The sequence below is a fragment of the Zonotrichia albicollis genome, chromosome Z, assembly GCF_047830755.1.
Source record: "Zonotrichia albicollis isolate bZonAlb1 chromosome Z, bZonAlb1.hap1, whole genome shotgun sequence".
NCBI lineage: Eukaryota > Metazoa > Chordata > Aves > Passeriformes > Passerellidae > Zonotrichia > Zonotrichia albicollis.
Window position 1 is genome coordinate 76,707,870 of NC_133860.1, and position 21,503 is coordinate 76,729,372.

General features: G+C 43.3%; 2 protein-coding genes across 6 annotated transcripts in view; one reads left to right on the forward strand and one right to left on the reverse strand.

The window, feature by feature from the left end:
* The window catches only part of PLPPR1 (phospholipid phosphatase related 1), a 119,946-nt gene extending 102,478 nt beyond the window's left edge, over positions 1-17,468 (forward strand). For all 4 annotated transcript variants that reach the window (XM_074532261.1, XM_074532264.1, XM_074532263.1 and 1 more), the window contains exons 5-8: positions 6,991-7,241; positions 12,804-12,980; positions 14,891-15,022; positions 16,326-17,468. In XM_074532261.1, coding sequence (XP_074388362.1) covers positions 6,991-7,241; positions 12,804-12,980; positions 14,891-15,022; positions 16,326-16,358 — 593 coding nt within the window. In that variant the 3' untranslated portion in view covers positions 16,359-17,468. The remainder of the gene's footprint in view (positions 1-6,990; positions 7,242-12,803; positions 12,981-14,890; positions 15,023-16,325) is intronic.
* Positions 17,469-19,257: 1,789 nt separating this feature from the next.
* On the reverse strand, positions 19,258-20,839 carry LOC102063975 (large ribosomal subunit protein mL50). 2 transcript variants are annotated; one of them, XM_005495390.4, is made up of 2 exons: positions 20,682-20,839; positions 19,258-19,925 (listed from the first exon to the last, which is right to left on the reverse strand). In XM_005495390.4, the coding sequence occupies exons 1-2, from the start codon at positions 20,768-20,770 to the stop codon at positions 19,529-19,531; spliced, it is 486 nt and encodes a 161-aa protein (XP_005495447.1). In that variant the 5' UTR covers positions 20,771-20,839; the 3' UTR covers positions 19,258-19,528. The 2 variants fall into 2 exon arrangements, with proteins under 2 accessions (XP_005495447.1, XP_014128474.1); XM_014272999.3 differs by having other exon boundaries at positions 19,258-19,928; positions 20,682-20,838.
* Between the last annotated feature and the right edge of the window lie 664 nt (positions 20,840-21,503).

Below are 21,503 nucleotides of genomic sequence, written 5' to 3' on the forward strand. Positions count from 1 at the left end.
AGGGCATGGACTGAGCAGCTGTGCCCTGTGCCTGGATGATCCAGGGAAGTTAGCTCCATACTTAGCCCACTCCAAAATGAAGCTTCCCAAGTGCTTGGCTGTGCAAAGACAACTAGGTTGCTTGTACATGGATTTATCTTTGTGTGCCTTCTCTTGATAAACTTTAGGGCCAAAAGTTACAGAGCCGATTAACTAAGTTCTCTTGCAAGTTATCTTCCCTACCAAGCAATCTGCCTTGTTGCAAAAAAAGTTTTCTGCCAATTTAGTTTTGGTACCAAGAAGTTTGAGCTAGTCTTAATGAGTACCTGCAAAAAGCAGTTACTTAACCCCTTGGAAAATTGCCTTGTAAGGCATTACAGTTTATATTATTTCAAAGAATGGGAAATATCCTGCAATGTGTCTAGGTTCTCATGTGCCAGAAAAAATGAACGCTAAACGTCTGACCCTGCAAGGCACATCATGGAGAACTTTGAGAGTTGCCAGTCCCAAATTTTAGGAGTGCAAAGAGGCTTTTTCTCCACCCCCCCAACTCTGTAATGGAAGTTGCTGGGAAGAGATGGGAATTTTAAGACAATTTTAAGAATTTTAGTCTAAATGTGCTTTCCACAAAACAAGAAGAAAGCTGTACATACTTCACTGAATGTTCATTTATATTTTGGAAGAAAAGAGACACAAAAAGGGAAACTTTAAGCTGTCTTTTGGTCCTGTGAAATACAAGAACTCTTGTAATCTCCGTTGGATCTTCTGGTTGCTAGATTTGAGCTTTTCTGCTCTTTCTTTTCCTTCATGTACACAGAATTAAGGACTTTTCTGCACTTTGAAAGCAGAGCAAAACAAAAAACTGACAGCTTTTCTGGAATGCTAACAAACCCCATGTTTCGTCTCTGGTTTTTTTTTTTCCCTATCTTGTTTACTGTGCTATCTGTTGATTCTCTCCTTGTTTTCCTCAAGGTCTCAGCACATGTCTGTTTCTAAGAGCCTCCCCTCCTGAGTTTAGTCGAGACTCTGAATGTTGAGCTTTGTATTAAATCTCTCCCCGATACTTTGTCTACACGAAGCAGAGCCACAATTTCTTCTTGCTTCCTGGCCCAGACAGGAATCCTTCAAGCTGATTGACATTTGCTTTTGTGGCAAAAGACTGCCTCTCACCTTGCTGCAGTGTATATCAATTCCTGCATCACAGCCTAGATTGGTGAAACCTGCTATGTTCCCTATATTTAGAAAAACACTTACTTTATCAGTGAAAAAAACCTGGCTTAGCTTGGAAACAAAGTCATCAGACTTTGATGTATGCTTCAATTTTCTCCATCTTCCTCTTTATCTTTTACAGCTGCTTTTCTTTTTTCAAGGTTTTGAGGTCAAACTAGTGATGTGGAATTGCTTCAGAACAGTTTTTATAATATATTGCTGCTGCACTGCTTTATTTTAGGCACATCCTCCCTCCTCCCTCCTCTCCCCACCCTTCCCAGCAGTTCTGTCATCAATTTTTGATGCCAAAACTTGCTGTTTATGTGCTGAACCTTTGAGAAACTAATTGTTAAGGGTGGCTGTTTCCTGGGCCTCTGCCTCTTCTCCCTTTCTCCCAGCTTGAGCATACACAGCCTTTTGCATATTTATTCATTCTGTCTTGTAATTTCACATTCAGCACTTTGTTAGCATTGCCTTGTTAACAGACGCCTTGCATTTGCGTCTGTGTTCTACTTAATCCTTTGTATTGCAAATAGAGGTTATAAAATATTTTAGAGAATGGTTTCAGTCAAGGTTTCAGTCTTTTTATGTGCAGCTGCTATCATACCCGCAGGATCAGGGACTCAGACCTCCCTGACCCAGTCTGACGGGGTGAGTATGGTGTGTATTGTGTTGCATTTCATTATATTAGGTTTCTAATCCATGTGATTAAGTTGTCTACCTGCAAAGCCCTGATAACATGCAAGTAGCCCCTTTCTAGTTGAGATATCTAGAAATTCAGCATGCTTCATCAGCTTGTTACCAGTGGCTTTGACTTCGAATGCGCATAATTTGCCGTTAACAAATGGCGCAGATCAGCTTCTGTTGACAACTTAATCTAAAGCATGGTGACGCTTCACAGTGGGCAGCTAAATAATTAAATTAGGGCTTTATTTCAGCAAATTGAGATTTTAGTTCGGCAAATAAAGGTTTACAAGGTTTATACACACATTGAGTTTATTGTAACAGGGTAGATATGCCCCAGAGCTCTGATGTCAATTCCCTGAGCAGCTGCTCGAGACAGCTTACCTGACCTTGTCCTTCTGCCTGCCTTGCCTCTGAAGTTCACTGTGAAATAGTGCATGTTCTGTTATTAATTGGCTGCCTTTCCATGGGCCTCGAGCTGAATTTGGGGGTGTTGCCCCAAACCTAAACTACTTGAACAACTGTAGATGTTATCAGTGAAGAATATCAAAGAGGAGCAGGTCACTGAGCTGGGGACACATCAGCCCTCACAGTTCTCCTTGGTGCCAGGCTCTGAGCTGGCAGCTGCCTCCATGAAAACTGGTGGTTGTGAAAGCAGTGAGGAAGGAAGATACCCTGTACATCTGTCAGGAGGAGTCCTGAGCCTCCAGAGGACTTTTGCAATGGGAACTGAATTTCTTCTGGCATGGTCAGACTCTGGAGGTTTTAGATCCCTGGATTAGTGAGGTTTGTGGGGTTTTCAGTGGAAGACCATAGCCAGTCCTAGAATGAGGTTATGAGTGCTCAGAAGCCTGATGTTGAGCCTGTTCCTGATGCCATGGCAACAGGACAATAAAGTCCCCTGCAATCCCCATCCCTCCTGATGTAAAATGGATTAATGATACAGGCCTCTTTTTGCACACCCTTTAAGATTAAATGAAGGGTGGTTTAGCAGAGTCTGAGTCACAGGACTATAAATGTATGGCTTTATTGGATGCACAGGATTCTTACAGCAAAACATTCAAAAATGGGCTGAGGATCAGCACTCCCATACAGCCCTGAGTCCTTCCAGGGACACTCTCCAATGAAATTCCAATCTTCCTTAGAAAACAGAGGGGTGGGAAAGGGGTTAGGTGAGTATGAGTGTGCATGTGAAATATGAACACTTTAGAAGCAAGTTAGGTTAGGAGTGACAAATTCAGATAATTGGGACAGAGAGGAGTGCCTAAATAGATATCCTTGGTAGAAAACATGATGATATGTTACTGAGGAGCTCAGCTTCTGATGTCTCATGAACCTTTCAGTGCATTGTTTCTTTTGTCCCTTTATTTAAGGGTTTCATGATTTTTCCTTAATAAAGCCTTCTACTTCCTGATTCTTATTTCCACCCACTGGCTTCTCACTTGTCTCTTCCCGATGTCTTTTGAGCTGCTCTTCTTCAAGTCCCAAGGGGGGTTTTGTTGATTTTTGTTGTGGTGGTGATTTGGTCCATTTTTTTCCAAATCACTGGCATTTTAAATGCCTCTAATGGCGAGAGTTTCAACAGAGACAACAAGCAGCTGCAGTGACTGATGTTACATAGAACCAGGGAGGAAGAAGAGAGCTTGAACATGAATTGCAGGGAGGACAGGGGGTTCTACTGAGGCTACAGTGAGTGAGAAGAGCTGGATTCTCCTTCAGGGCAGCTGCCTCTGTTAGAAAAAGCCATAGAGCTGGAGGTGGCAACACTGATGAACTGCCACAGGAGGAGCTTGATAGGAGACAGAGTATGGGAATAAGATGTGGGTCAGAGCCCAGACACCAGGGGTTCATTTAGGACTTTCTGACAGTTATTTATAGGGATGTGTAAGTGGAGAAATTAAAAATTAAGCATTCAAAATTGAAGTTGCTAAATACTTAGACTTTTCTGCCAAGGCAAGTGTTAGTTCAGGTAGTTGAGATGACATGGGAAAGTCAACCTTCACCTCATCCATCCTCCGCATTTTTTAACAGGACTTTCCTTGTTTGTTCTTTTTCTTTTTTTTTTTTTTTCTGGCTTGAACATTTAATTTGTCTTTCTCAGTGGAGGTAAAGATATGTTAAAATCTATCTGATCTCTGTTTTCTTGGACTCTGGAGCAGCTGAGAGAGTAGCAGGGAGTACAGCCTCCCTCTTATATCTGGTCTAAGCTGGTATCTCTCCCAGTTACTTTCTGCTTATTGTTTTGTCTTCTAGGCACCTCCTTCTGCTCCAGAGACACAAGTTGAGAGTAGTCAGTACAATGAGAAGTTGGGAGAGACATAGAAGAAGTTTCCAGACATTGCTTCTGCTTCTTCTTTAAGGCCTCTTTTTGCAGCCAGACTGTGTGACAGGAGTGGGGAAAGGGGCTGAGGGGAAAGATTGGCTTCATGTAATTGCAATTAACCTTCATCCTTTCTGCTAGTAAGCAGCTGTAGGTCTGCTTCCCATGTGGCTTGCACTGTTCCCATCCTTTCTCAGCATGTGCCAAGTTCTGCACTACAGTTCATCCCCAGGTTTTCTGGCCCAGAGTGAGCACACTGAAAAAAAGCACTTTGCTGCTGAGCAGGATGGCACCACCTCCCATTACACCTGGGTGCCAGGGTCTGGAATAGACATGTCTTTTCCCATTCTTTCTCTCTGACATTATATCAGGGATGTGAGCTGTTTGACCCTGAAGAGCTGGGGCTGTTTGCCCTTCCCATGAAGCCTTTCAGAGCAATTTGTCTGCCTCTGAAAAGCTGGCAATCACATCCCTGCATTTTGGTCAGTTAGTTTAGCTGCTGTAGGTCATTGAACAAATCCATTGAACAGATGGATTCCTGAGGTGCAAAAACCATCAGGCGACTGTCCAGCGCTGCCCAGGCACACTGGCATTACAGCCTTTAAATCAATTACAGCCAGCCCTTGCTCCAAGAGAGCTGAGGTGCAATCAGCCTGCGAGGGTCACATCCCTGCCAGCCAGACCCATTGCTGCACAGGGCTGTGATTTACACAGAGCTCAGCTTGGCAGAGCTGTGAGAGAGGAGCTGCACCACAGCCAGAACGTGACAAAGGTTTCAGCCATGGCTTGCTCTGCCCTTCTCCAGGTCACTGCAGGCCTCTGCAGTTTGGGCAGCCACTTTCTGTACCACCAAATATTAAGAAAATGCAAGTGTTGAAACTTCTTTTCTTAATGGAGAGAAGTACCTTTGTATATATGCACTTCCTTGAGACTGAAATAATTTTGTGTAGCTCGTGACTTTTTCCTGAAATGTCTTGGTTTTTGGCATGTAAGTACACGATAAAGAGCATGAACCAGACTGCCTGACACTTACATTTCCTCTAATTATTGTAAAGGCTGGGTAATAATCCTTGCTGTACTCCCTGTAATTTGCACAGCACATCAGAAAGTTGCTATTTAAAGCAAGCTGTGCCAAAAAAAATTAAACTTTTGACAGAGTGCTGTATATAAAACAAGATTCTTCTCTGTCATAACTTCAGCTGTTTCACCAGGGTTAAATTATACCCTTCTGCCTCTTTACTTTGAACTTGCTTGTGCACTGACTAATGTAAGTGAGAAGTTCCTGATGGCTGTGGAAAACCATGGACTTGAAATATCACCAGAGGGATAAAGGAAATAAAGGAGCAGCCTCTGTGCTCTCCTTTCAAGCACACTTAGCAAGATAAATGGGAGGGAAACTGTCACATCATTGAAAAGGCAGGGGCCAGTCCTGCAGTCTAAAGCCAGAGGAAGGCAGCCTCCTTCTTTGGCCACCACCAGCTTTTTAAATCCATGATCACATACCGGTTCATTAATAATAAATAAAAACAAACATACATGAAGAATGGTAATACATTCAGGCTCCAGAATCATCCTCCTGTGTGCTGCTCCTCGCTGACCTTGGGCAAGGATGGTGAGGAGGGGCAGCTCTGCAGTCCTGCAGCCCCTCCAGGCTGTTTCCCAAGGGAAGGGCTCTTCCCATCAGGGCCCCAGCAAGGGATCTGTGCCACAGTGACACCAAACCATCTCTCTGACTGACTGGCACAGGCAAACCCCACTCAACACTTGTACAACAAGTCCATTTTAGTCACAGTTTAATTGTCTGTTACTGTAGGTACATGATGCATTATTTTGAGTCCTCATATTTTTTGTGTCTGAGACTAGAGCAGCCTTTTAATCTGTTTTTTAAACTCAGTATAGATAAGCAGTGAAGATGTTACAGTCATGGTGGTGCCAGCTCTTAAGATTTTATCACAGCTTTCCTAAGATGATTTCCCTCGAGCTCCAGCTCTCAGTCATATTTAAATACAAAGCAATCTCGGATAATTTATAATTTAATGACTTTTGCTTACAGAGCTACAGAAGGGAGAAAGAAAACTTGCATGACCCTCAATATCCCTATATCAGAACTCAGTATTTATTTGTTCTATGTTTTTAGAATATAGAACGACCTTTAATCAACCTTAGTGATGAGAAGGGGAAGAGGAGAGCCAATTTAATCTTTCAGAATATTTGAGTTTGGTAATTTTGCAAACCTGCTCTTCTGAACCTTTGGTATGTAGGCATTACACGCATCTGAAAGATCCTCATATGTTCATAGCAGCTGTAGCAGGTATTGATAACACTCAAGGGGAGTCAGTGGAGGATGTGACAACTGCAGTATTGATCAAGAGATGCTTCACAACCCTGGAAAAGTTCCTGCATTGAAGTGAATGCTTCATCTCACAGGTTATGTGCTCCTGGTGACATGAGCCGAATTACAGCTGTCTTCCAGAGCAAAGAAAGCATTGGGTTGCTTCCAAAAGTACATGCCAAATATTGCTAGGTCAGGACTGTAAATTTTCACCATAAGGGTGGCAAATAGTCAAAATCCAAAAGGTACTAAATCCTAGATAAGAGAAGTATTGTGTCTCAGCACAACACTGCTCTTTCAGGTGCAGAGATCCCACTTTTTTGTCACAGATTTATTATAAGTACATCACACTATTTGTTATAAGTACATGACACTATGTCTCTCCCTCTCAGGTGTAGTGACATTGTCCAAACTTGTTTGAATAACCATTGTTTGAATAACCACTATTTTTGACCTTTCCTCACAGGCGTGTTTGCATTTGGACTTTTTGCCACTGACATCTTTGTAAATGCCGGCCAGGTTGTGACCGGGAACTTGGCTCCCTACTTCCTGACCGTCTGCAAACCCAACTACACCGGCAGCGACTGCCGGGCCCACCACCAGTTCATCAACAATGGCAACATCTGCACGGGGGATGTGGAGGTGATTGAGAAGGCCAGGAGATCCTTTCCATCCAAACATGCTGCTCTGAGCATCTACTCAGCTTTATACGCCACGGTGGGTGACAGTGGTGACTGCCAGCTCGCGTGAGAGGTTTCTGTGTTTTTTAGATGGGGCATTTTCCTTGCAATGGATTTTTCAAGAAAAAGAGGGTTGTTTTGGGGGTAGCTTTTTTCTTTATCAGTAGGGGGAGATCCTCTTCCCTCTCCATTTTATCAATCCTTGTATAAGTAAATGAAGTGCTCATTGATTTTGAGGCACTGCACGTGGAGGCATGAGGTCCTAAACTTGCCTTTGCTGCTGACCTTCTAATTCAATTTTCTCTTCTCCCTGCCGCTGTCTCATGAGCATTAAAATGAAGCTGATCCTTAAACAGCTTCTGGGTTGCTACATTTGTTCACATGCCATGCGTTGTTGAACATTTAAAATTTAAATTGTGCCCTTTCAATAGAGGTCTGAACTTAGGCTGAATTTTGCTTCCCTTGTTTAGGACCTGAACTCACATTGCAACGAGGGTTCTAATAAAAGTCAGAATTTTGTTGTTATCACAGAGAAATGCACCCCAGCTGACACACTGACAAGGTGACACTGCCATGCAGACAGGAAGGAAATTATGAAGTCTGATGAAACAGATCCACTGCTCCTTTGAGTTCTCTGGATAAAGTTTCTGTGATATTTAAAAACTGATCCAAGAATCTTACTAACAAAACAGAAAACCTTGCTGGTTTTGCCATAAAGATCCAAAGACTTAACCTGGTTCTGATCTCAAAATGCATTAACCTAGATCTTTTCTCTCCCTATCTTTTCTCTCACAACATCAGAGTTGTGTCAGAATCTGTCTGCTGGTTATAAGTATGCAAGAAAAGCCTTAAAATTATTAAAGACAGGGTATTTACTGAGTATTTTGCCCAGTGCTCTTGGTAGCAGATAAATGAAGCACCACATTATTACTTCTAAAATTAAGAGTCCACCCACTGCTGTTTCAATATCCATCTGTTGGCACTGCATGTTGTGTGAATAACGATGGAGAAATAAACTGTAACTCCTTTGATCAGGATTTGTTGGGAAATATTTGGAAAGCATGTAAAATTTTGTGCACATTACTTCTGAACACTGTGCAACCCTGTGTGAAATAAAGCCCACAATATACTCAGCATGGTTCTGGCAGCTGTTTGCACCATGATAAACTCTCAGGTGGAAGTTCCAGGGTTCCAGGCTTAGTCCTGGTTCTGTCCTAAGCTAATTACATCCTTTCATGGACTTTCCCTGCCCAGCATCCTTTGTTTCCTAGGAGGGCAAATTTCCTACAACAGGCTGACTTCTACAGCTGAGGGGTGACTCTGTTTTTCTTCCTGAGCCTAAGCCCCAAGTAGTTTAGTATTTCTGAGATCTAGTTTTCCAGGAGTTTCTGCTATGGGCCTGCACTTCTCACATTGGAAGATGACAGATAGAGCCAGAACATGGAACTCTTTCTGAGCCATAGGGTCATGAAAGTTTCCTGTTAAAGCATTTCAGCCCACAGTCCAATTTCAGCCCAGCTCTCTGCCTGAAGTCATCTTTTAGAACTAGAAATGTGTTTTCTTGTCTTTTCTTTGTCTGTCAGCTGGGAATAACATGAGCATTGCACAAGAAATTCATTGTTCATATCCAGCTTTGCTTAATAACTGTGCTCTGCACAGATTTTTGAGAAGTCTCTTGCTGATTCTAATATGCATAATAATATGGCCTACTGAACATAAAACACAGGTTATTTGCTTAGTAATAGTCATGTTTTGCATAAAGCTGGAGAATTGAGCCATGGAGCAAGAAAAATAGAACAGGTACAACATAAGGAGGCTGGAGAATGGTTCTCATTTTATAAAATGTCTTATGAGATCTGGAAGTCTTCTCCCTTCACTGAACTTCAAATATCCTGTGCAGGTGTCTCACTTGTTCATTACTCTGCTACTGAAAACACTCCCACTGGTGTTGGCTTTGTGGGGTTTTGGTGTTTGTTTTTGGCTTTTTATAATCTGGAGTTTATATTTAATCAACTAGACTTTTCTTTGTCACCTTCTAAAGAAGCTGAGGAAAACCCAAAGCATCACTTCTGTGATCTCTGCAGGTGGAAATGAATCATGTCTGCCTAAAGTAGGGGAAAGAGAAAAGGACTGGCAGCCCTGGCTTCCATACTTATAAGAAAATAAGAATATCATCTAAAGAAGTTTCATCAGTCTCCCAGGAAGAGATGGCAGTACTGTACCTAGTGCAAGCTGCTATGCACTCACATGAATTTAAGTTCTTTTTCAAATTAAAAAGAAATTGTTAGAAAAAGAGAGCACCATTCCTGGCTCCAGCATGAATCCAGCTGGTAGGATGTCAATCCTGGTTTCAGCATCAATCCATCTGCATTGGCCTAGCCCATGAGATGTCCAGGGTCCTGGGGGCACTGCCTGGGCTTGGGGGGATGCCTCTTTATGGGCAGGTTTCCTCACCCCAAAGATGTGTTTTCCACTTTCTCTGTTAATTAATCATCATGTGCAGTCCATTCTCCCAGTCTTTCTGGAAGTGGGTGGAGGGCTTCAGGGGTCTTGGGTAGTTTTAATCCCACCCTGTAGTCCATGTCCATTTCCTGTGCTATGTTGTGGTTGTTTGTCACAGAAAAATGCCCTATCTCTGGCCCCTCTTCTCCAGCCAAAACTTGATATTTCTCATGGCCATGTTAATAACAGCAATCCTTGGTTATTCCAAAACAATTCTTGTCTGTTATTTCCAACAGACCTTGGCTGGCTTCATGGCCATCCATTTATCTGTGTTTGAGACATACACATTACCCTCTTATCTTCTGGGAGTCAAGAGCAGAAAAAGATCTCACTTTAGGGCCTTGTTTAGATGACTCCAGGAGAGTGGGAATTTTCCACCATAGCCACAATTTCAGTCAGTAACTTCCTTTGAAGGTTTGCTGAAGAAAAATAGGATAACAGCCACTTGGGTTGTTATTCTGACAAGAAAAATAAGTTGCCAAGGCTGTTCATTAAAAAACAGGTGCTTGTCAGATGCCTGTTAGATCTTGGGAACTGACAGTGTCTCTGAGACTCTCAACATGGGCTTAGTCCAGGTGCAGTTTGTCAAGGCCGAGGCTTAATGAGCATTTCCCAGCTTGTAGTGCAGGCACCACAACCCACCCCATGACCAAAGTCAGCTTCTCTGGGTCTCTGCTCCCAGACATGAGTCCTCCAAGTTTTGGAAATGCTGAATAGCAGAGGACACTACAGCAAATGCCTGCTGGAACTCTGATCAATTCAAGGCCTTGGCACCATGAGCAGCTGCACTGAGCATTGTTGTCAAAGGCTCTGCTTCTCTTTTACTGCAGGAATCTCTATGGCAAAAGAAAATATTGGCCACAGAAACTTCTAGGACATAGACTTTTGTAATTCTGGTATGAAATTTTGAATTCTCTAAGGAAAATACACTGTCACAAATCTCCTCACTTTCTGCTGAAGGGACAAGACAGATTTCTTCCACTCTGCCTTTCTCATTAAAGACAATGTGCTCTAAATACATGCATATATTTGCATATACATATAAAAATGTATATGTCAATTTTAAACTTGCAGACAAAAAACCCTCCTTATCTATGATTTTGTCTCTCTGAAAAAGATGGGAGAGGAATCACATGGGATAAATGCTGCTATCACACACACTGCATATTGCTAAATACATTGCTTGAGTCTACTGACAAGATCACAGCAAAAAAGCTGAACTGATAAAATTCATAGTTAAATTGTGTGTAGTTTATTTTTTAGTATGTTCTGGACATGATTTTATATTAATGTCTTTCCTCCTCTCTGGTTTCAACATTTAGAGTTTTGTAAATAAATTTACTCTATGGATGGCATTATGGGACATTTTCAAAAGCATTTGCTGTATGTAGGAAACCAAATGTAAGTGGCTTTGACTGAGATTTTGGTCTCTTGCACAGAGCTCTGAAACCATGCTCTAAATGTGGGTAAACACTGGGGGAATACTAAAAAAATATCTTGGCTTTTGGGCCTGGACACTAAAGATCAAGCTGCAGCGCTTGGGAAGTGAGATCAGAGTGGAGAAGCTCTCCCAGTTATTTCTGATCATAGCGTGTGACTTAGGGATGAGCCGGAGCCCACCTTCTGGAAAACAGTTTGTCTTGTTTCAAACCCACCTCACAAGGGTTTAACAGATTTCCCTCAGCAATCTGTTCGCGTCGTTGATTACCCTCCTCGCTAAAAATGTTCTTTTTACTACAAGTTTACATTTTATTGCCGAGACGTGTGAAACTCCAATTACAGATAGTTCCCATCTGTGACAGAGAGAGCCCTCCCATGTGGGCAACCCAAAGATCCAGCTTCATCTCATACCTGTAAGGAGATAAGCACGTGTGGGCTGTTCCCTGCAGCTGTGTTTCACAGCTGGCACAGGACTGCATTCTTACCTTAGAGAGGTGATGGGTTTTCCCTTGGGACGCTGCGAACAGCAGCGGTGCTTCGGTGGGGAGCAGGAAAGCAATCGGGCTCCCTATTGCTCGACTGAATTGAGTAGAAGGAGTGCATAGGGTGAAAGGGTGGGTGGTAATTATTCACGCAGTGGCAGTGATTTGATTTTTTTCCGTATTGTTTTCAAAGAACCTTAATGTGAGTTTGGGTGATAGGCGCCGCTTAACCTGCCAGCCAAGGCTGGGGCAAGGCTGCCGCCTAGTGCTCACTGTTATCTATCAAAAGGTATTGCTGCAGTCAGGTTCAGGTGTGAAAAACAAAGCAAGCAGCAACATCTCAAATTAGCAAAGCTTTGGAAACCACGCAGGCTTACATACTTGTTATCTGAAAAGGATTTTAATGAATTGCTCTGCCATCAGGCTCAGTTTGCTTCATCTTTGTTATTTTGTGGCTCTGGCACTAATGACAGGCTGCTAACTGTGAGCCACATGTTTTTAACTCTCTGTCAGAATGTACTAAGAAAATTCCCAGTAAACTCCCAGAATCATGTGGGGCTCGTTAAAAAATATTTGGAAACAATGAAACTTCTTGCTCTGGAACTTCATTCTCAAAATCAACTTTGTTTTGAAAGAAATCTCTTTCACACTGTGTGTTTCCTTTCATCCTGCAGGGGAAATGGCTGGAATGGTTTCTCTCAGTGTTCTCTGTTCCTTAAACTTAAAACCATCTAGGAAACTGGAGCAGTTAGTTCATACAGATTCTAGCACTCCATCTTATGCACATTACACTTTCTGCAGGACTATAAGCATGAACTCCTGAGTCCCTTGGCAACATTTAGTTGTGTGCATACAGAGTGCGTGTTTGCCACCATATGAACTGGTGCTTGCACAAAATCAGTAGAGCTGAGCCTATGCATAACTGCTCAGAAAAGGTCCAGTATGTAAATGCAAGAGGATATTTCACATCATTTAACAGTATTGGGTTTGTACTCCTAAAGTTTTTCTCTGAATTACCTGAAACATCTTCCTCCATTTTCCAGTGGCTTTTTCTTTTTTTTTAATGAAACAGGGGGTTTGTCACATCTTTGCTGATTTAGCATTTGTCCGGGTAGGAAAGAAAGATGCATTTCTGGTGGAACCCCTTTTTATGTTTGGTTTGCCCTTTCCCACAGATGTACATCACAAGCACAATTAAAACAAAGAGTAGCAGGCTAGCCAAGCCCGTGCTGTGTCTGGGAACCCTGTGTGCTGCCTTCCTCACTGGGCTAAATCGAGTGTCTGAGTATCGAAACCACTGTTCGGATGTGATTGCAGGCTTCATCCTGGGGAGTGCTGTAGCCTTGTTTCTGGTAAGTCCGTCAGTCCTTCTGTGTTCCCTTTAAATATATCACAGTGGGGAAAAAAAAAGAAAACAACAAAAAAAAACCACCCAAAAATATTGTAATTACTTGTAGCCTGCAAGATCTAATTATAGCTCCATCTAATTAAAAGTATTATCAAAGAAAATCCTAATAAGAAATGAGGTTCATACTAATTGGTATGCATTTGGTAGCATTTGTACATTTTATATATTTTAATTATCTGAATTACTCTCAATGTTCTTACTTGATCTGTCCTGGAAAATGCTGCAAAAGGTGGTGTAGATTTCAATATCGAAAGGAGGGTGTGCTTGAGACTCCTTCTTTGTGTTGCAAAACCCCTCTGTGTGCCTTGCATTTGGCAAAAATGTGAGGTACAGGGTGTTTCTGGGGCTCTGAGCTGTGATCCTGGTTCTCCATTTTGTTTTGGCCCATAAAAGAAGTGCAGTAGAAGGGAAGGTCAGGGTAAATTCCCTTGGAGATAAAACTACCTCCCTTTGCAGCTCTTAGAGACAAGCTGAAATTGTTGCCCCCTCACAAATATACTAAAATATATCAAAGGTCTTCCCACAGAATCCAGGAAGAGCATCTCTCCAGACTCTGAGTGTAACCGGCTCTCCTGTGGGCTGTATGGTTTAAATGTTTTGTTTGGTGAGAGGTCTCTTGCTGAGGATTTACTCACACAGCAAGCAGTCCAGGTCACTCTCACTATTACCAAGAAATGTGCCTGGTCCCATTTAATCAAAATATGCTTCAAAACTATCCACTGCATAGCAACAGACACTTTATCCCTGTAATCAGGAGGGATTAGGTTTCAAAGATCCCTTAAATCTCGATTGTCCTGTCACTGATTTTTTTTTCTATTCTGTACTTGAAAAAGCATCAACAAACCTTCAAACGTCATTTATTCCTGCGCTCATTTCAGATAAAAAGATGTCTACAGCCTCTGACCTGAATCTCCTTGACTTTAATGTGAATAATTTGTCTGGTTCCTGCTGGGAAGGGCAGTTTAAATCTCACCCATGCAATTTAAGAGGCAGCTGCCCCATTCATCAGGCCAGGACAGTGTCTGTGCTCCCAGCGCCTGTTGGTGGCAGTGACAGCCCGTCCCCAGCTGTATTTTGACCTTGCAGACCTTCTGGCACCCTGCAAGTGTCACAAGCTGAATTTCAGAGTGGTGGAAGGGGTCTCCCCAGAGGGGTGCTGTCAGATCCCTGGCACAGATCCTGCTGGCACAGGACCCACCCAGGTTGCAGCCTGCTTCTTGCTCGGGTCTGTGGCAGTGAAGGGGGACAGCCAGCAAGAAATCACTCCACCAGAAAACATGTCAGCAGCTCCTGTGTACCTTCTTTTTTCCATGTCCTCAAGCTGCCCGCTCCTGTGCATGGTTGCTCTTACTGGCATCACCATCACCATATGGGTGCTGTGAGTCTGGTCATGCATAAGGGAGGGATCTGTGGGATAAACACCACAGCAGTGGTGCTGGAAGCATGCAGGAATGGTGCTAAATGGTGTCATCCAGATGTGAGGGAGGTAAAACCATCCACAGAGCTGTGGTTTGGAAATTACAAAGTCAGAGTCTGAAGGGAGTATTTGGCCAGTAAAGGACGTCATTTGGGTAGTCTGTGGTTCTGGGAGGATAAGGCATAGATGGGGGTCTCTGCTGTGGCCAGTGTGAAATGTAAGAGGGCTGAGAATGGTTCCTCACCGAGGCAATCCATCGTGCCCAGCCATGCCAGTGACCACACTGCAGCCCAGGGCTGACACAGATAATGCCTTGAATCCAAACCCAGGTTAAATTCTTTCAGTTGAGCCCCACGTGGGTAATTCATTCCCCCTCCAGGTTTTTCCTAGGGAGGGAACACACTGACCTCACCTTGTTTTTTTCCTGCATTGCACAGGGGATATGTGTTGTCCATAACTTTAAGGGCAGTCATGCAGCTCCTTCTAAACCGAAGCCTGAAGACCCACGAGGAATGCCACTAATGGCTTTTCCCAGGGTGGAAAGTCCTCTGGAGACACTGAGTGCACAGGTACTGTAAATCTCCTATCCAGACCATCACCAAGCATATTTTCTCTTGCATCAGAGTAAAAAAGTAGTTTTTTACCTGACCACACATGCCTCATTTCAAGCCCATTGAACAGAGTGAATCTGCATCACAGCAGAGTTTATTTTGAGGCATTAATCCCTGAAACTATCAAACACTGTAGATCTTCTGCCCCCATACATGTCCATAGCTAAAGAAGTAGGATTTCATATGCCTCACAAATTTTTGCTTAGAAGAATAGAAAACTGAGAGAAAAGTAAAAATAATTCTGCCTATTTACATTCCAGAAAACTTTTTGGGATGTACGAAGGATTTACTCTTTCCTGAAGATAAACTAGTCTGTCCTCAAAAATATTACAGAGATTAGGTTTCTTGTCCTTATTACTGTACAGTATCTTCTAGAATAGGAAGACATCATATACCTTTTTCTATCTCTTAATTCATCAGAAGAAAAATTATTAGCATTCTTTCAAGCCTGCAAAAAAATAGCTAGTGGGAATATCAACATTGACAGTGTTTCTGTTGAAACTACTACATTTAAATGGCTTGTGTTGGCATAACTGCATCACATCCAGTCCTTTGAAAACAGACAAGTGGAAGCTGCCAGAAATTCTGGGAACAAGGATAAACTGTAGTTGATGAGTTATTTGAAATACACTGGTGTAATTTATTTGGTCTTTAAATTGTACTTCCTTTATTAGATGGGCTGTCATATATGATGTGTGGCAAGATCAATAGTGACTTTTGTTAAACTCTTTGTGAAATAAAAAAGGAATTAAAAAGAGGAATTTAAAGAAAAGGGGAAAAATACAGTCACTAATGTCTGGAAATACTTTGCTTAATTGAAGAGTCAATTTTGATTAATCAAAGCTTTACTGGAAGACTTTCCACTAAATCTGCAGAACTGTGTGCATTAGATGAGCTCTTGATGGGGTTATAGTTCAGAAACCAAGTGCTACTTATATATCCACATGGTGTTGTGTAGGGCTGAGCAGGTGAAAATATTCATGACCTGTGAGAAACATTTTGTCCAGTCAGCTGTTTATAGCTACTGGACTGTGAAATGCAGGTAGGGTCTGAACTTTAACTGTTGGTGTCCACCAGAAATCAACAAGGTAATTTTCTTAAATTATAAATGTTGACCATACATCTACAATGCAGGTTTTGTGAGCCAGGGTTTTTCCCACTGCTTTTTCTTATAACTGAGGGTTCTTCCACACTAGTAGAGTATGTCAGTGCCAGACTGCTGTACACAAACATTCATGTGTTTGCCTTTTCCTCTCTGCAGAACCACTCTGCCTCTATGACTGAAGTAACCTGAGATGGAAGATCAGCAGCCGAAGCTATTTTTTACTACCCTCCAGTAAAACACTCCAAGACACACAGTTACTAAATGTCTAACTGTGATGACCAGTATTATGTTATGTCTAGTTAGAGGCTAATGTTTTGTACTTTTTTTGTATGAGGAAGTGATGTAGCTTGCCCTGATTTTTTGTCAGCTTTAATATTATTATGCCAGACTTTAAAAGCAAAACAGAAAAAGAACAAAAAAAAACCCTTTTCTTGTTTAAAGTGTGCACTGAGGAACTACATCTATGGAATTGTTGATGTTGTTATGTGATATTTGTACACAATTTTTTTTCTTCTCAGTTTTGAATTTATATATCTTGGGGGGAAAAAAATTTCACTTTTACCTTTTCTTACCATAAGAAGGGTCAGATTCTCATCTGAGTAAACTCAGCATGGATCTGAAGTAATTGCATACATTTAATTCGTATTATAATAACAGTGATTGGGAATCTAACCTGAATGATACTATCAACAAGAAACAAAAATCCATCCTTGATTCACTGAGCTACTTAAGTGTTCCCTGGGACTTGAAGGACTTCAGTTCCCAGACTAGAAGCATGTCCTTAAGCACCTCACTGAATCAAAGCCTGATTGTTCTGGTGTGGGTGATTGTGCCAGTTATTGAAGAATGACTAAAACAACATCCTCAGTCTGCAGTATAGACAGACTGAACATCAAAATTTATAGTAGTAGCTGATAGCATGTGAGCTGACTATATCATCTCCCTAGATCCTCATTCCTCCCCGAGGCCCAGCTAAAGCTCCCAGTGAAACCTGGCTTCAGGAATTGACTATGGGGATATACAGCCACCACTGCGGGGCTGAGGCTGCGCTTTAAGTGTTTCATCATTTCATCATAGATTTGTGGGGTAACTAGTGACACTGGTGCAAAGGAAAAGTGGCACCACTCCTTCACCAGGGTGGCATTCCTTGGCATTCAAATTGGCATGGCCAAGAAGCCAGTTTTGCTGCCCAAAATATGTTTCTTTTCCTAAGGGGCTTTGATAAGCCAAGAAAAAAAAAAGAAAGGAAAGACAAGAAAAGACAGAAAGAAAGAAATACAGAAAGACAGAAAGAAAGAAGCTGAGTCCGTAGTAGCAGTCTGCATTTTCTTTTTGTAAATTCTGCCATACAGAATTTATATTAAAACTGCTATATTACAATTTAACAACTTTGTCTAAGCATTATAAAGACAACAAAGTGTGGGTTGGGGATGGGAAGAACAACAAAAAAAAGCCTGTTTACAATGGTTAGAACTAGGGCAAAGGCTTCCTTAAATGATTTTTCACTGTTTCTAGGATTTTCCTGCATCTCATTCTTCTAGCATGGTGATAACTGCTGTGTGTCTCCTTTAAAGAATGGAGCCTCTGTACTTTTACTGGAATGTTTACCTCACATTTCCATGTTGGTTCTTCTTGGCTTTTTTTTTTGTATATTTTTTCCAAAACAGAAGCAAAAAAAAATTATTAAAAAAGCAAACGTGAGCCAGTCTTTCATTTCCCTATGACACAAAGAAAACCTGGAATGTCTGTGTCTGGTCATGCGGTGTTTCTTCCTTCTCCTGACTCTACTGATGTCTGCATCTGGCTTAGGAATATAAGGATCAGACTGGGGCCATGCTTTCTGTGCCCATGAGGAGCCTTTGCTGAGTGTTCTGGGTTCCTCACTGCAGCTGTAATCCAAGTTCCAAAGGGAAAAATCTGTTCTGAGTCATTTTATTAAGAAATACTCTCCCAAGCTGGCATTTGCACACTTTCTTCTGATCTTCACTACTGGTCTGACCTAAAACAAAGAAAGATGTATGGGCAGGACATCTATTTTTTCATTTATAATTCAATTCAACTGAAGTGACAAACTTTTAAAAGCCCAGGGATAAAGTGATTAAGCATCTAGAAGTTTTGCCCTTCCATGGCCCAGGTGCTGTGTGCAAGACTTTGATGTCATTTCAGATTTCTGCTTCTTCAGTTTGTTACAACCAGTAAAATGCTTTGCATTTCAGACACCCACGTGTGATCCTCTTCCTTTGTACTTCCTGTGCTGATGGAAGCACGGGGTCTGCACCTCCAAGGGACTGGAAACGTCTGAGATCAGGGAAATGGCAGTTTGACTCAACTCAGACAGAGCAAAACTCTAGGCAAGCTGCTGTGAGCTCCTTCCTTGCCTGTCCCAGTTCCCAGTCGTATTTCACTCTGTTCTGATCATATTACATGAGCTATCAAAGTCACATCCTGGGAGAGACACAGAAAGGGGAATGAGCACAAAGTGCAGCTACAACTGGAAGTGTTTTGTCAGACAGTGCTAAAGATTAAACAAGGAAGTGCAGCTATCTGTGGTTTTGATGGAAGGAGGTAATTTCATGAAAAAGTAACTTCCAATTCACTGTTCCCAAACAGCCTCTGAAGCCAACAAGATGACAGAGTTAGCCATTTGTCACACTGTGCTTTCCCAGAAGCTGCAGGGGAGGGATTTGTGAACATTCAGCCTTCCATGGTGATCAGTGAAACATCCCCAGGGCACTCACCCCAGCTCACCCCGTAGTGGAACACATAGCTGCACACTTACACTATTCTGTAATTCTCCAAGAGTCAAAAGGAGAAAAGAAAGCATTTCTTAAATTTCTTCAGAGCTTCTGAAAAGAAAGCAGCACTTGAGAAGTTTGCTCAGTTACGAAAGTGAGCGCTGTAACACACAAAAGCAGCAGTGCCTGAGTGTGCTTCGTGCACCTGCACACTGAAAAGAAACAGGGGAGCAAGGGTTCAAGGCTTGGAGTGGTATAACCAGGACATTTCTGGACCACTCCCAGAAAAATCACACAGACTCTCAAACTCATTGTAAACAACTTGTTTTATAGAAAACACTCATAAAATACTATGCATTTCTCGGACTGTTTATTTTCTTATCATCCTGACTACATATGATTAAAAGCAGATCTGCATCACCTCTTAGATGCGAAGAAAATCTAAAACCCAAAAAAACTTAAAAAACAAGGCCCTTTACAGACATTGGAGAATTCAACAAGATGCCTCGACAGTAGCTTATTTTTTAGTGCTGTTGGAGACTTCACCATTACTGAGTGATTTCAGTGAACTGAAATTCACAGCTCTCACCCTGGCCAGGCACAGGGATGCTGCGTGGGGGGGACTCACTGCTGCCAGACGATTTTCAGGTTCGGGGGCAGCTCTGCGGCCGCGAGTTCATCCATCTTGCTGCCGCCGCTCACGGGGCTGCGGTAGAAGCCCAGCACGTCCCCGGCGCGGCGCATGTGGTGCAGCTGTGAGTTGGGGACGGCGAGTCCCAGCTCCGCCGCCAGCCCGGCCAGCAGGCGGTGCTTCAGCCGCTTCTCCTGCAGCGGAGCCTGCTGCCAGTCCTGGGGAACAGAGGGCCCGAACACCTCCCGGACGTGGGACTCCAGGCAGCTCTGCAGGTCCTCGGGCGGGACGAAGCTCCGGCGGCGGGGTGGGGGCTGATTCAGGCTGGGCTCGCTCCTCTCCTCCTGCTCAGGAACCACTCCGGCTGCTTCCACGGCTCTTTCCTCCTTCCTGCTGGCACCAGAACACATTTTCAGCCTCAGGCTACTCAAGACATAGTCAGAGCATTTTTGTATTCACGGTGTTTTAAACCACTCAATCCAGACACTCCACACATCCCATGGACTCATCAGGTCTGTTGGCCAGAAGTGCACAGGCCTTCCCCGAGTGCTGCTCCCCACATAGGCTGCCTCCGCAGAGCAACCACCCACCCACCTTCTATCACGGGTCTGAGTGAAAACAGCATTTTAACAAGATTAGTTACTTCTTTTCTGTTACAGCTCCGTTTTCTAATTTGCTGTGAATAACAAGCATATCAGAAAATAACCACTACTACAGAAAAAAATCAGTGCCCATACGTAAAAAAAATCATTACTAGTTTTTAAGTAAAAAAATTTTGCCTTCTCATATGCCCCAATCTAGTCAATAACCTATAGGTGGTTCCACGCAAAATGTTACAGAGAAGATGGTTTTCATTCCCGCTAAATCCCTCTCTTCCCACACCTAACAAAAGCAGTAACAGTTCTAAAGGCTCCAGCCCTGCACCACTGCACCCTCACCAGCAGTGCACCTCGGTGGGCGCTGCTTGCCCAGAAAACCTGTGGAGTTTCCTTCCCTAGGGACATTCCAAAGCCATAGACAAACCTTGCGGGCTTTGCTCAGGCGGTGCCGGGCTAAACGACCTCCAGAGAGCCACGGCCCGGTGCAAGCCCAGCATGCGGACAAGGCCAGAAGCCACCCCCGGAGCCACCCTGTGCCCTGTTGTACCTGCGGCCGCCCCACAGCGCCCTGAGCCCCGCGGGGCCGAGTCCCGGCCTCTGCCGCACCGCCACCCGCAGCGCCCGCACCGCCGCCATGCTGCGGGCGCGCCGGGCGCCTTCCGCGGCCGCAGAGAGTGACGCGTTTCTTCCGCGTCCCCCACAGCCTCATGGGAAATGTAGTCCATCCCCTCAAGCCAACCCCCTTGCTGGGAAACGGAATGTGTGGAAATTTAGGAAAAGGCTTTCTTTGGTGTTTGGTCTTTGTGCGCTTTCAGGCTTAATCGGCAGGAAGGGAGATTTTGGCCCGGTAACAAAAACCAGCCAACAAGCTGGAAGTGATGGCCAGGCCTTGGAAAGGCAGGTGACTTCTTGGTTGAGTTGCCATGTCGAGGTGTAGGGCCTGAGAGGCTTCAGTGACCTCAGACACAGGGCAGGTCAGCAAGGCTTGGGAACAAGGATGCACCACTGATGGTGGACACAAAGAATGCAGAATTTATGGGCACAAGGACATTTGGCAGAACCCCTGAGGAAAGGAACAAGCTGATAAAGCCAATGCAGCAACTCTGCTGAATCAGCTCCTGCAGGGTAAAAGGCCATTCCTGCAGAGGCAGACCATGGCCATCAACTCACAGCCACCAATTTAAGAAACCACTGACTGAAAAGAAAGACTGAGCATGCAGCCTAATTAGCGTGGGCAGCTAGAGGCTCATTAACTGACAGAAGACAGAATACTAATTATTATGAAAACTAGATAACATGTAGTCAATGAATATTAATTCCTTTTACTGTGTACATACATAGGGGAGAATTTTGGTCATCGTGGTGCTGA

What these genes read in the sequence shown, in the direction of transcription:
- LOC102063975 (XM_014272999.3), bottom strand. Translation starts at nt 20,770, where the DNA reads ATGGCGGCGGTGCGGGCGCTGCGGGTGGCGGTGCGGCAGAGGCCGGGA. An exon ending in GCGCTGTGGGGCGGCCGCAG is followed by an intron (nt 19,929 to 20,681) that starts GTACAACAGGGC and finishes TTCTGGTGCCAG; the next exon opens with CAGGAAGGAGGAAAGAGCCG.